The sequence below is a fragment of the Physeter macrocephalus genome, chromosome 4 (genome assembly GCF_002837175.3).
Source record: "Physeter macrocephalus isolate SW-GA chromosome 4, ASM283717v5, whole genome shotgun sequence".
NCBI lineage: Eukaryota > Metazoa > Chordata > Mammalia > Artiodactyla > Physeteridae > Physeter > Physeter macrocephalus.
In genome coordinates this window covers 98055590-98069826 of record NC_041217.1, presented here as the reverse complement: position 1 = coordinate 98069826, position 14237 = coordinate 98055590, and the positions used below count along the sequence as shown (strand labels likewise).

General features: G+C 33.9%; 1 protein-coding gene across 1 annotated transcript in view; it reads right to left on the bottom strand.

The window, feature by feature from the left end:
• Window positions 1-14237, bottom strand: part of DPYD (dihydropyrimidine dehydrogenase) — an 840387-nt gene that overhangs the window by 425696 nt on the left and 400454 nt on the right. The window contains exon 12 of the mRNA XM_024119602.3: window positions 8490-8674. Coding sequence (XP_023975370.1) covers window positions 8490-8674 — 185 coding nt within the window. The remainder of the gene's footprint in view (window positions 1-8489; window positions 8675-14237) is intronic.

Sequence of the window (14237 nt, the reverse complement as noted above, 5' to 3'; positions counted from 1 at the left end):
AATATTCTGTAACTATTTAACTTCAACTATTCTGTAACTAAGTATTCAGTGACACCTAAAGTCACTTGTAAACTCAGTAACCAAAACATTTTTTTTAATGTTTAATGACCCAATGCCTCCTTCCTTACCCATTGCAGTTTCTCATGAATTCTACCTAGAAGAAACCAGGTGTTATCCTTTTCATTTCTTGCCTATAGTTGAATAAGCTCTATACAAATTCTGTCCTTTATTTCAGTTTCTATTCATTCCATATTTATCCTTCCACTAAGAACTCTTGTCTTTTGCCTTTCAATATTTATCTTTGTACCACCACAACTGCTTTCATAGCAGCAGCATGTCCATTTAGATAAACCCTTCCACACCAGTAATAAATATTGTGGTTTTTTATTTTTATTTTATTTTATTTTATTTTTATTTTTTAAATAAATTTATTTATTTATTTTTGTCTGTGTTGGGTCTTCTTTGCTGTGCGAGGGCTTTCTCCAGTTGCAGCGAGCGGGGGCCACTCTTCATCACGGTGCGCAGGCCTCTCACTATCGTGGCCTCTGTTGTTGCAGAGCACAGGCTTCAGACACGCAGACGCACAGGCTCCAGACACGCAGACTCAGTAGTTGTGGCTCACGGGCTTAGTTGCTCCGCGGCATGTGGGATCTTCCCAGACCAGGGCTCGAACCCATGTCCCCTGCATTGGCAGGCAGATTCCCAACCACTGTGCAACCAGGGAAGCCCAATATTGTGGTTTTTTAATGTTACATATGAGAGATAGTGAATTTAAAATAGAATTCTGAATCACAGAATAGTGACATGACTAAAGGATCACTCTAATGATGTAATCAAACCAGTGACTTTTGAGATAATTTCCATATATTTAGATTGCTTTATTTGACAAAATGTCTCATGTTTACAAGATCATTTTCTGAGAACTACCATGATTACTTTAGGAAAAATGAACTTCTGTTCTAGGATTAGACTTACAAGAATTTAGCTTGTATTCTATCTCCAAGTTCTCAGAGAAGGCCATAGCATGGTGAGGTATCATATAGCCTTTTTTCCCTCTACGTTTTGTGACTAAATTTTTGTTTTTATGTCAATACTAGAACAAAGTAAGTGCTGAATCTTCTGAATGATTGTATTTTTGTAAAGAACATTTGGTATTAAGGTATTAAGGTCCTCTTTGGTAAAGGAGGACCTTAGGCACCTTTTACACTCTCTTAACCAAGTTGGTTGCACCAAACAGATTCACTAGACTAGTTTCTTCTCTCCTTTTCCTCTCTGAGATATACAAAGGAAGGCCAAGGAGTACTGAATCTTTGTAATGGGTGGGGTGCTCCTGTGTGCCTATGAACCTTCTACTCCACTTGTTGAGTTGTGTGCTTATTAAGAGTCAGTTGTACACTCTTTATCCCATTTGTGTTGGCTCAAAGTGTAAATAAAAATTATATAAATCGATGAGCTATACGAATGTGAAAAGAAAGAGGGTTGATTCTGTGAAAACTAAGTTGAATGTTTTCAAAAGATATGATAAAAAGGTGAGTTACTAAAAAACAGTTGCTGTCAAATTAAGTGTGACAGAAACAACTGAAATGACTTCAGGGCGATCATAAAAACCCAGAAAATTGTTATGTATGTTCCTTGAAAATGTGGCTCCACTTTAAAATACAAAAATGGAAGTCGTAGACAATATATTATAGTTAGGTTTAGATAAGAAATATTCTAGAACTACAGTGATTGGATTGAAAAGATCTTGGCCCTGCTTATTTTTTTTAAGAGAAATGAAAATGAGAAAATATTTAAATGCATTAAAATAAAATGATATGCTTAATGTATGTGTATATCCTTTTAATACGTCCCCATTTTAACTTTTTCGGATTAACCAAACAATTATTGATTATTGTTTCATAGGACAAGATAACTTTTTTGTACTCCTGCGTTTTTAAATAAATGTTCTGGATTTAACCAATTTATCATTGATAAATGTTCTGGATTTACCTATATAATTAAATGTCTAATTTTTACTCCAATTAATAATTAAATAGTCTTTAATCGAGTTAATTGCCCCTCTATTTTCTTTCTCTGGGAAGTTCAAATTCCTAGAACTTTTCTATACACGTAATCATTCTGGTTAAGGTATATTTTTAACCAGAATTAAGTTATACACAGAGTACAGCCTCCAATCACAATCTTCTAATTTCAGTTTCAAACTACAGAGGAACTCTCAGGAGAAGTTCTACTGCATTATTATATTTTTAAATTTTAACACATACTGTAGGGGAAGATATCAAGGACTGCTGCTAATTGGCAAGAAAACTAAGATTCCAGAGTTGAAAAGTACCAGGGAAGTAGTTCAGTACAGGGGAACTTAACAGCTAGACATTTGTGTGTTCAAATCTTGGCTTCATTTCTAACAGGATACTGACCTTGAATAGGTTTATCATTTGAGCCTAAAGTAAAGTAGGTAAAGTTGGTAAAGTATTTTTACCAGCTATGAAACATAGATAACGATGCCTGTTTAACAGGGTCATTATAACCAAAAACTGTACAATGTATGATAGATGCTAAACAATTAGTGGCTGTTATTTCAACGGTTGACAAGTGAATATAAAAGGCATGTTCCAGGGAGGATAAAAATCAGGGACTACTTCTTTTGAGTCTTCTCTAATAATTCTAGTCAACATTGATTTCTGTTCCTTGACTAATTTAGCATTTACTTGTTACAGTAAATTTAGCTTTCTATTACGTCATATATATTTTTCTCTAACTATTTCACGTGGATGAAATAATTGAATTCAAACATCATTATAAGCTCCTTTAGAGAAGGAAGGCTGATGGGTTAATGTTGTTAATTTCTTTTTTTTCCTATTACAGAACTCTTTATCTATCCATCTGTCCACACACATGCACACACACACACAGACACATACACACACACACACTAGTTAAATAAATCCATTACGAAGATATAAGTACAAGTGCAAATTTGAAAATTTATAGAATTTTTTTGTTTACCTGTAGTCATTCTTTCAGTTGCATACTCTTTCTTTGGGTACACTGTCAAAATTATCTTAGATAGTCAGTATTCTCATTTAAGTGAAAGAAGAAAACTCAAATATGCCTGGACTCCACTAATATCATAGTATTATAAACAAGTAAGGTGAAGTCATATTGGATCACTTATTAGTACAACCAAAGAAGAGCAAGTTTAATATTTTAAAATAATGACTTAAAAGGAGGGAAATGCTGACAAAATGAAAAATATTTCTCTCTATATAAATTTCAGATCTGACACTATCACTTCTTTATTCAAACAGTTCCTACCACATTCCTGCCTCATTACATACTCCAAATTAAATTCCCAAACTGGGTATTCTCATCATGCTCTAACCCCAGTATAATAAACCCCAGATCCTTTCTCCCATTTTTCCTATATAGTCTCCATGTTCAGGGCCTCCACTAGCCCAGACTGCCTTTTGGTGAAAAAAAAAAAAAAAAAAAAAAAAAGCTGTAGCACAGGTGCAAGGCTTAGAGAGCAGGCAGAAAGCACCTTTGTGCAAATTCAAGGAAGGCACTCCTACCTCTGAATAGAAGCAGCACAGCAAAAGATGCCATTGTTTGGTGAGTGGAGCTTGGTCTGGATTTCAGCCAACTGGTACCCTTGTTTGGGTAGCCCTTGCACAGTGGGCAAGCTATGCAATTTTATCCAGTAGGCTTCTTTAAGTTCCAGCGATTCAAATCACTCAGCATTCTTCCAGTTTTTCTTATCTTCCCTCTTTACGTGTATCTTGATTTTTATGACGTCTGCTCACTCCACATCCTGATACCCACCTCCAGGCAGAATCAATCATTATCTCTTCCATACTGCCTCATGCCTTTACATTTTTTATTACTGCATTTGTTATTTTGTATTATATGTATGCTTCCATAACTATTTGTAAAGCACCATTTTAAACAACTACTGCTTACTGAATGAATGAATGAATCCACGCATGAATGACTACATGGATAGACAGATGGATGCATATGGATGAATAAATGAATGGCTAGATAAAATGCTCTTATCATGACCTGAAACAGCCTCTTTCAATCTTCATCCGTTATAATACTATACTTTGACTTTCTATTCAAATCTCCTATTTTATAATTTTTCTCTGATACCATTTTAACAGTCCAAAGGGAATAATCTCTAATAATTCACAAACAATAAATATTTAGAGCTCAGACTCTTTACTAAGAACTTTCCATAAATTCCCTTATATATTCTTCCCTGAAACCCAACAGGGTAGCAACTTTATTATTGCTCCCTTATTAAGAAATCATTTCTTTACCCCTATGAAGACCACGTCTTAGAGCAATGAAGTGACTTTCCCAAGGTCATACAGTTTGAAAGTATTGTTGAAATCAGACCTGTTTAGTTCAGAGCTCAAATTTCTAACTACTCTATTATACTCCTCCTCATTTATTCACTTTGGTACCCTCCCAAAGTCAAGTGTTAGACCCAACAGTTGGTACTCAATAAGTGGTAACTGATTAAATTAACTAATAAAATTTAAGTGAAGCTCACTTCAGATAACTATGGGAATTACTGAAATCTCAACATGTGTGTCTTTAAATAATCACATTTACCTGAAAAAGTATATTTCAAAGAAATTCTAAATATCCAATTGCAATGATTGCATGTATGAATTAATACTATAATGTATGTATAAAATCATTTTTTTAAGTCCACTATCTAGTGTTGCATGTTTCCCCAAAGTATAACTTAAGACAAGGTGTTATAAACCTTCATTCATGAATACACTTCAGGCATTATATAAATTTTCTAAACTAATGCTACATTGGTAAGAAAACACTAGTTATTTACAGTGCTAATTAACTTATATAAAAAATATATTAGTTTTCTTAACTCTTCTTTAAATTCCTTTAAAATCAATTATCCCTACGTTTTTTCCTATTTAATGATGAATACACTCTTTATTTTGAGGGTATATTAGTAAACTAGCACGCCACTGGCTTGTGTAGCATCAGACCAGTAAGAAGGCTTCAATCAGGGAAACATAGGATGCTAAAGAACACAGTAGAAGGAAAGTGTTTCTGGAAGAGGAGAAGGAAGCAAAACCTGAAGGACAAGCGGGATACAGACAGGTGAAATGGGTGGAGTCGGGAAAGGCCCAGATGTAGGAGATATCTTGATGTGTTAGGGGCAATTCAAATTGGTATCACAAGCTAAGGAGTTTGGACTTTATCTTGAGTATAAAGAGGAGCCTCTGAAGGGTTTTAAGTGAGGAAATTACGATCAAATTTGTATTCTAGAAAGATGACTCTGGCTGCGGCATAGGGGCCTTGGATTTGACAGGGGGAAATTGGGGGCAATTTTAGGAGGTGACAGAGGCCAGAACTAAGTTACTGACAGTGTAAAGAGAGAAAAATCCTACTTTGTCTATATGTTCCTTTTTAGTCTCATAAGTGCTTAGCACTTTGTATCCAACACCCTCGCAGAATAGTGAAAGTGTTCATTTTACCTGACAGAGATTTTATCTACCTTCTGTTTTTACTACATTTCTAAAATGCCATTCAATACTTTCTTTGACAAATCTGAATTCTTCAGCCAAATCCAAAACTTTTACTGGTCAAAAATTTTTAATTTTTTTTATATTTTAAACATTATCATTCCTAGCAATATATATTTAAAGTACATGCACTTTTTTTTTTCATAATACCTAAGAGTCTGTGTCTTTCCTTTCATGAGTAAGTGGAAACTAAGTAAAATGATTGCTCATTTTTATCAGCATACATTTATCAGATTCAGGGAAGTAGAAAGATAACAGTGAAGTAAAAAAAAAAAAATACCCTTAAGAATCTTTCTGAATGATAATTGTGAAGCACTACAAAACCACCATCATCAAAAAATATAGTAAACATTCTCTATGTCTTTGAATTTAAAAGCTACAAATGGATTTAAATATTTAGAAAACAATAACACACGCCATTCTCAAGTAGAAAGATAACAGTGAAGTAAAAAAAAAAAAATACCCTTAAGAATCTTTCTGAATGATAATTGTGAAGCACTACAAAACCACCATCATCAAAAAATATAGTAAACATTCTCTATGTCTTTGAATTTAAAAGCTACAAATGGATTTAAATATTTAGAAAACAATAACACACGCCATTCTCCACTTGCCTATGTTCAATTTTACCTTTTCAAATCTCTCTAGCATCTCCGCCTTCCCACCATTTTCACTTCTGCAAACTGAACTCACATCTTCACTAGGTTTTATCTGGCGTAGCACAAAAGCCTTTTCCCTTCTCCTGGGTCTACTTTCATTTCTTCAAGGAGTTAACAGACTGGTCAGTGAGATATATGTCTGGTCAACCAAAAATCGTATTTCACACAAAAAATAAGCAAATTAAAATAAGTGTATGAACGTCTTTACAGGGATAGAATTGACCAGGCATATATGAGACAGAGAAGAAAAGAAAATTTAGATAAATAACTCATAAATAAGGGTGTGTACAGCAGTGCTGTTTTATGAGAAAAATAGGTGTGTTAACACACTAGCATAAATCTTTCAACTGTGTTTTCTTAAGAATTATCTCTATTCTGAGACTGCGCTGTTTCCTACTTTTCTCATAAACTTTCTCATTAATAAATGCGAGTAAATATTATAATTTCTGTGTTTGAGTGTTTATTTTAATGCTGTTACTCAGCAAAACAAGAAGCAATCAGCCCTATATTGGTTTCCAGATTGATTTTGAAAATTTTATTAGTCTGAGTAATCCAGAGTTTGAGGACCATTGATGTAGAGGATTTGACTCTAGGAATCAGAAATGTTAAATACTGGAGATGAAACAAGTTTAGGAGATCATGTTTGGTTTAAAAGAAGTGAGTTTGAAGTGTAGGTAAGATATATATCCAAATGGAGTGGTGAATTTGAAATGTAGTTTAGACAAGTGAAGATGTTAGCAGACAGCTGGATCATGGAAGAGAATGCCCTACTGGCGATACAGATTATGGAGTTATGAACTTGGGAGCCTTGGGAGAACACTATGAAAATAAGAAATAAGAGTAGAATGAGAAAATTAAAAGAGTTTTGGGACAGAAAAAGTGAAAAAGCCAAAACAGGAGTCCATCCTGGGTAGTTGTCTTGAACTGTTCCTGCTGTGAATTTCTGAGGCCATACGGACTCTCCAAAATACAGATGCTGCAGCAACTAGAGCCAAAACCACTACCGACATGTCTCCTTTGTACTCCCAGATTTCTGTCTGTTAAAATTGCATTCCTTTTCCCCTTTTCTTCCTAGCGTAGTCCCTTTTGATTTATGAATGATTTGGACAGAATTCTTAATTTTAGATTTATCATCTCCTCAAAACGCTGCCTCCTTTGTCTCTATGCACAACCAGTAGGCTGTGGTTTACACCCATTCTTAGAGCTTTACCTCTATGGGACACCACACCACACTCTTGCCCAGATGCCAACATCTCAAGACCCACTACTCAGAGATGCCGAGGTGAGGTGGGAGTAGGATGGTTAACTGAACATAAAAAATATGATGTAATCAGTACCAAGTCCAGGCCCTACCTAGTAAGTAAGTAGTCATGGATGAATTACAGAAAGAGTAGAGAACAACCAGAATAGACTAAATGGTGGTGACAAAGAGGAAGAAAAATATTCAAGGAAACATTAAAGACAAAGTGAATTTTGCTAGCATGTGAGAAACCAAAAGAAGGGAGGCAGGAATTATACCGTGAATTTAGAGCCTTTCTTGAATAGGAAAGAAAAATAAGGATTTTATTTACAAGAGCAAACTTTTCCAGAAACATTTTATGTAAATGAGGTCACTGTGTCTACATTTAGTTAAATTATAGAGCAAGAAAAGAACAGAGCATTTTGTCAAAAAGTAAGACAACTGAAATCTAGTAGATATGGCTTTTGTCCCCAAGAGCACAAAATTACTGTACCAGAGTACGTTTAACTTTATATTTTACCATTTTTACATTCTGCATTTGTATCATGACAGCAAATAGTGAAAAAATAATTACAATTGAAATTTATAAAATATTTGTTTTCTTTTCAATTAGGTGCATATAATTTAAGAAGTGAATAGGAACTCACTGATCCACGTGGACAGACAACATAATTTTCTGGACTATGCAAGATTATTAGGAATATAGATTCTATATCATACTGCATATCATCCAGATTTGATAAATGTATTATCTATGTCTTTAAGCATTGATAAATATTTTGAATACAGGATGAATAACTTCATAGTATTCCACTGGTAGAAATGCACAAATGAATTTTCAATCACCTAAACAGGTCTACTATCCAGTCCACATTTAAAAAATTTTATCCAAGTAAATATGTATGTGACCTATTGCATATATAGTTACTATATACCTTATAGAAATGCTCATATGAATGAGTAGCAAAAATAAAGAAGTACTTATCCATTGGAAAAAATTAACTGAAATTGATGGCAAACACCTACCTGTATATATTTGTGAATGTACCAAGAGGCCTGCTTTCCGTCATTCACGGATTCCACTGTAGTGTTAGCCATACCAACAACATCACCACCTGCAAACACCCATGGTTCACTGGTTTGCATAGTTTCTGGATCTACTTCTGGGAGATCCCATCTGTTAAATTTTATAGGGCTCAAGGCTTCTTTTACTGGAAAAAAGTGAAAGACAACAGGCAATGACTAATCTGTGCATCACATAAAAATAATTTGAAAATTAAGAAAAATTATGATGTAATTATTGTTCTAGGGATTCAAGCAACTGTTTTTAATGAACCATAAAAATGGAAAGTTAATGAAATATCTTAGTTAACAACACATTCAAAGTGTACTGACTTAACCAATTCAAAATAAAACTCACATGTAGGTGTTAAACACCACAGATTTGGGCAATGTTTCAGATCTGGTATTTATGTGTAAGAAGTTTGGCAGACTACAGTCCTTTAAATATTCTAATGGTTATAAAACGCATTTTCTAAAACTTTGTCCATGACCATTATTTTCACAAATCTGTTACTATTCGTATGATCCCTAATTTATTCCTGTGTAACATAGATGTAAGTTATATTGTGAATTTGAATCAACTGCCAATCTCTTCCTTTCACAGCAAGTTTTATGAACCAAACAAGACAATATCTTCTACATTTCCATCAAATTACTTACACTTAATGTTAAGCGATTTAATGGACCCAGAATACAGTTACATTTAGCCAGCAATTTCTGTTTTATTTTGTAAAAATCTACAAATGCAACCATTAACATTAGTTCCTTGTGGAAATTGCTCTGTAAAAGAGATTTAAATTATCTGCTAAATATGCTGTGTTCCAATGAATCTAAACATGTCAGGAAAAGGAAGAGGTTGAGTCCCTTTAAGAAAAATTACCTAAAGGAAACTCACTCATCACACGATCTGGATATTTGGAAGAGATAAAAGAAACTAAATTAGATTAAGGGGTTGATCTAGAGAAGAAATGAAGAAAGGTAGACAGTACCATATATGATGGAGCAAACTGAGCCAGTGTTTAAGATAAAATGTTCTTTCCAGGTATTCATATCATGAATTTTAAGCACAGCTTCTCAAGATAGACTAAGGGAGCTATTTTTTACTCCAATTGAAAAGAAAATATAACAATATAAACAAAAGGAGAAAATATTGGAAGTTCTTAGAATACAAAAATTAGTTGTTGAATAGATGAATGATTTAAGTTTAAAATAAAATAGCCAAATGTAAACCATGTTATTCTAAAATTATTTTTTTCTGAGCAATAATAGAAAAAAAAACATAAAAATAAAACCCTGGTGCATATTTGTAGCTTTCTACTTGAAGAATATTAGAATTCTAGAAAACTATTAAGGGACTACTGTTGATTGTGTTTTCCCCACAAGACTGTAGGTTCCATGAGAACAAGAATGTGTCCATGCTATGCTGCTTACCACTGTGCCATCAAGCCTAGCACAGCACTTAAAACATAAGAGACACTCAATTCAATGGATGGATGGATGGATGATGAGTAGATGGATCAATGCCATCATGCTCAGGTTTTTATTTAAAAATCTTCTATTGTTTGTATCTCTGATGCAATTTCACCCTTCATTGAGAGTAAAATTAAATATTCATGTAATTATTTTCAATACAGAATGGCATTCTGAGAAGATTTTTCTATTGTCTTTAAAGGTCACATGAAAAGAGACCTTTAGCATTTGTTCCCCGTTGCATAACAGATCATCACTACCATCTGTTGACAATTACCTGAGTTGCAAAACGTCGATAGTGAGCATGGCTCGTCAATTCAACCTATTATAATAATGGTAACTGTAACACACCATCATTGAATGGTATAGAGACATACACACACACACACACACACACACACACACACTCACATGCAAGGGGTAAAAAATAATTCTCCTGTACAAGAAATGACCTTATTTGTCCAAGACTTTGATACAACCTTGTCCTACATAGAGATCTGAAATAAAGATGGTTTTTAAATGAGAAGGAATTCAAAATTATTTCACTAGGAGATCAAAGCTCTTTTATACATTTTCCTCATTTTTTTACAAGAATATCCTTGAAGATTAGCACAGATTTCACTCTAAGCTTGAGCAATGCAGGGATTATGCCTTAGTTATCTTTGATTTCCCACAGCAGCTATTAGAGTCAAAGACATATATACTGTGAAGTTATTGAAGCTTAAGCTTCAGGGTCCCTCACTTGCACGGGCCTCTTTCAAGGCCTAAATTTGAATTTGTAATTTTTTTCTTTCTTATAGAAAGTCCTCAAGTTATATAGGCTTCAGGTCTCGCAAAACTTGAATCTACTCTTCAGTACACCTTAAATAGTAGGTGCTGAATAAATGCTTGCTGAATTAAATTGAAGTTCATGAGTAATGTGCTTTATAACTTTTTTATGATTTACAAATGCATATGGTGTGATTCACTTTAATATTAGAGCTCTATCACTAACTCAGTCAATAAATAGTAGACGTTACTAGAAGTTTAATAAGTAATTCTTGCATTTCTTAAAATATTTAGCACCAACACTATAAGCCAACCTAGGAATATTTATTTGTGAATTCAAAAGCATTATTCTACTCATGGGTCTTTCCACTGGATACACTTTATATTACTTTATGTCTCTAAACATTCATACATACTCATGTTTACTTTTTAAAATATGCTCTCTTTCCTCAATATTTAACTCAATTATAACTTGAAGTCAGACCTGAATATAAACTTTTAATTTTTCTATCATTTGTAACATGCAACTAACCTCACAAATAATCAAATAACTATGACACTGTATTCCAAAACAGAATTTTTCTCTCACAGTAAAAATGATCTCAGCCCCCTTTTGAAAATCACCTATTTAATTTTCCCCCTACTCTTTTTAGAGGGCTTCAAGTTTAACATGTTCATAGTTTCATTTAAGAAATAAACAGAAAAAATGAGAGATCAAGCAATTGGTTATGATGTTATTAAATAGTATAGCAAAGCTTACATCAATCAAAACAGAGGTCATTTGTTTGCATTTTAATATCTAATATTTTAACTTTTTCTTTGTCCAAATGATAAAGGATCATTGAAAAAATTGAAAAAAATAGAACACGGACAGCTTATAAGAATATAAGCGATGCTTTAGTGGGTCAGAAATGTTTTCAATCAGTGGCACTAAGCAGCTAACACAAGAATGACTATTCATTACAACTTGAACATCAAATGATTAGGATCGTTTCCCTGTAGGCACAGTGGACTCAATATTTAAACATGAGAGACAGAGAGAGGGGATTAATTAATTTTTTGAAACTTTGTTGATTCTGATTGTGGATCCTAATAACACTTTCACGATTTCGATGACTCTTTTGAAATGTAGCTATTTCTATTACTTAATCATATTTTTAAAGCTCCAAAGTATTTAACTTAGAACTCAAATTAAGGATTCACTGAAAAAAATCTATATGCTTTTATTCATAATTTGTCAGGAAGGAGTTCATTTATTTAGCTGCTTCTTCTTAGAGGGACTTTCATCCTCCTCGTCATTGTAACTATCCTTCTATGGACTCCTCACGGCTCTCTTACATCTCTGCTGATACGTTTAACTTGGAATACAATAAAAATAAGTCTCAGAAGGATATCTTCTGTTTTGCCTTTATCTAGCTTGGAAGGAATGAAAGCATAAGGGGATGAAAAATGTATATTTACATTTGCAAACCAAATAACTGCTTGCCATATCCTATGAAGTGTTAAATGAATATTAATAGAAGGATTGTATTATTTTCTTTCTTGTTTATAAAATAATGGGGGCGGGGAAAGAGGGATTTTCTGTTATGATCACACACAGTTTCCCCACAGATTTCCATGAGATTGCATCTTGCTGGAGACTGCAGCATATGTCCTGGTAGTTCCATAGATGAACAGAAAAAGAACTTGAAAAAGAATCCCAAAACGTGCTTATTCACAGTCTATATTATTCTGCAAATAGGATAGAAATGTGTTAAATGTTATGGTGCCTGGAATTTTATGCAGTCTTTAAAAGGAATGAAAACATCCTTAATTCATACCAAACATTCAAGATTTATGTTAATTTTCTGCTTTAATCACTACTATGTTCGAATGAGCTTATTTAAAAAACAAAGACACTCTGAGGTAGCTTTAAAACAAGAAATGGTTTGGAAATAGGAACTTTTAGTCAACTTAATGTTATGCATGAGATGATTTTTTTATATAGACTTAATTGTATTGTGACACACAAGTTCTTCAATAAGCCACAGCTTAAAATTGCAGAAACCGTCCCTCAGGGACACATCACTGGCAGATGCAGATTGCCAAGGTCAATTAAACTGATGTAGCTGTGCTGTCATATATGTAGAAGAGAAACCCACAAGCATATGACAAGTATATTTCTCAGTATTTATAAAAAGATGTCAAGAATGTTATATTTTAGTACATAAATATAAATTAATTCTCCATAAGCAATAAAACAATACAACAGAAATCATAATGAAGAACGATTATTAGTATTCTTTGGAGAGTTTGAGATGCTATAAAACAATGGGGGGAATAAAAAATTTCAACATTTATAGTAAAATGGTATCTTGAAAACAGATGAATTCATCAATGTGCTTGTTGTTTAATTTTACATAACGTATTAGCCAAGAAGACCAAAGCACAATGAAACAAAAAGGCGAGCTGAGGCAATAATCTCAGTAAATCAGAGCTGAAAGCAAAATCTCAGCAAGAGCAAATAAATTCTAATTACAGGGCCAGGATATCAGAGCTGTGTTTAAATAGAATAACCTGGGGTAAGGAGGGGACAGAACCACAGAATGCCTTCAACTAAGAATATCACGTCTGGTTGGCACGAGCTTTGTTCTCACACCTCCCTTCTGCCTCTGAGTATTCGAATCAATATGCTGTCCATTCCCAAACACAATGGAGCGGACAATGACAATTCATCATTTTCTTTCCCTCAAAAGTCAACCTTGATACTGTACCTTCCTGCTCCTACAGAACCTCAAGTACCTCTGATTCTTTTTAGACTATTGTCTTTCTCATATTCTCCTCTCTCATCTCCTATGTTGAAAAACTGGTCTTAACCTGGTTCTCTCTTCTCACTGCCATTCTTACATCTTCCTTTATCTAATTTCTGGAGTAATTTACACTACCTACATTTTTTACCACACAATTATTCCTTCCAGTGTACCCCTCTTATGAAAATATGGTCTCTATGGTCACCAAATTCCGTGACTTCATTTCTCCTCCTTTTTGCCTTTCTATAGCATCCCATAGATGAATCACGGTAATTTTGATCTCCTTCTCTGATTTGCGGAATGCTACTCTATCCGGCCTCTCCTTCTTTTTAAACTGTCCTTAGGCTCTATCTGGCTCTTCCTCATCTTGTCATCATCCTCTTCCCAGCTCTCAAATATTGTCTACTACACTTTTCTGTGTCAGAAATTATAGTTGTCTTGTGCTTTTAACTTCATCTCTCTGGAAATGACCTCAAACATTACCTTCTGCTTTTTTATTCTGACACTTCTAGCTGCCTGTTAGAGATTCCAGTGTGGATGCTCTACTGTCCCTTCTAAATTGTCACATCTAAAACCTAGTTCACAAGCTTCCTCTGGGATTTTCACATTTCACAATTATTAGTAAGCTTGTTTTTTCACGTCTCCTATTCATTGTGACCACCAAAGCTTCACTGAAACTCTTATC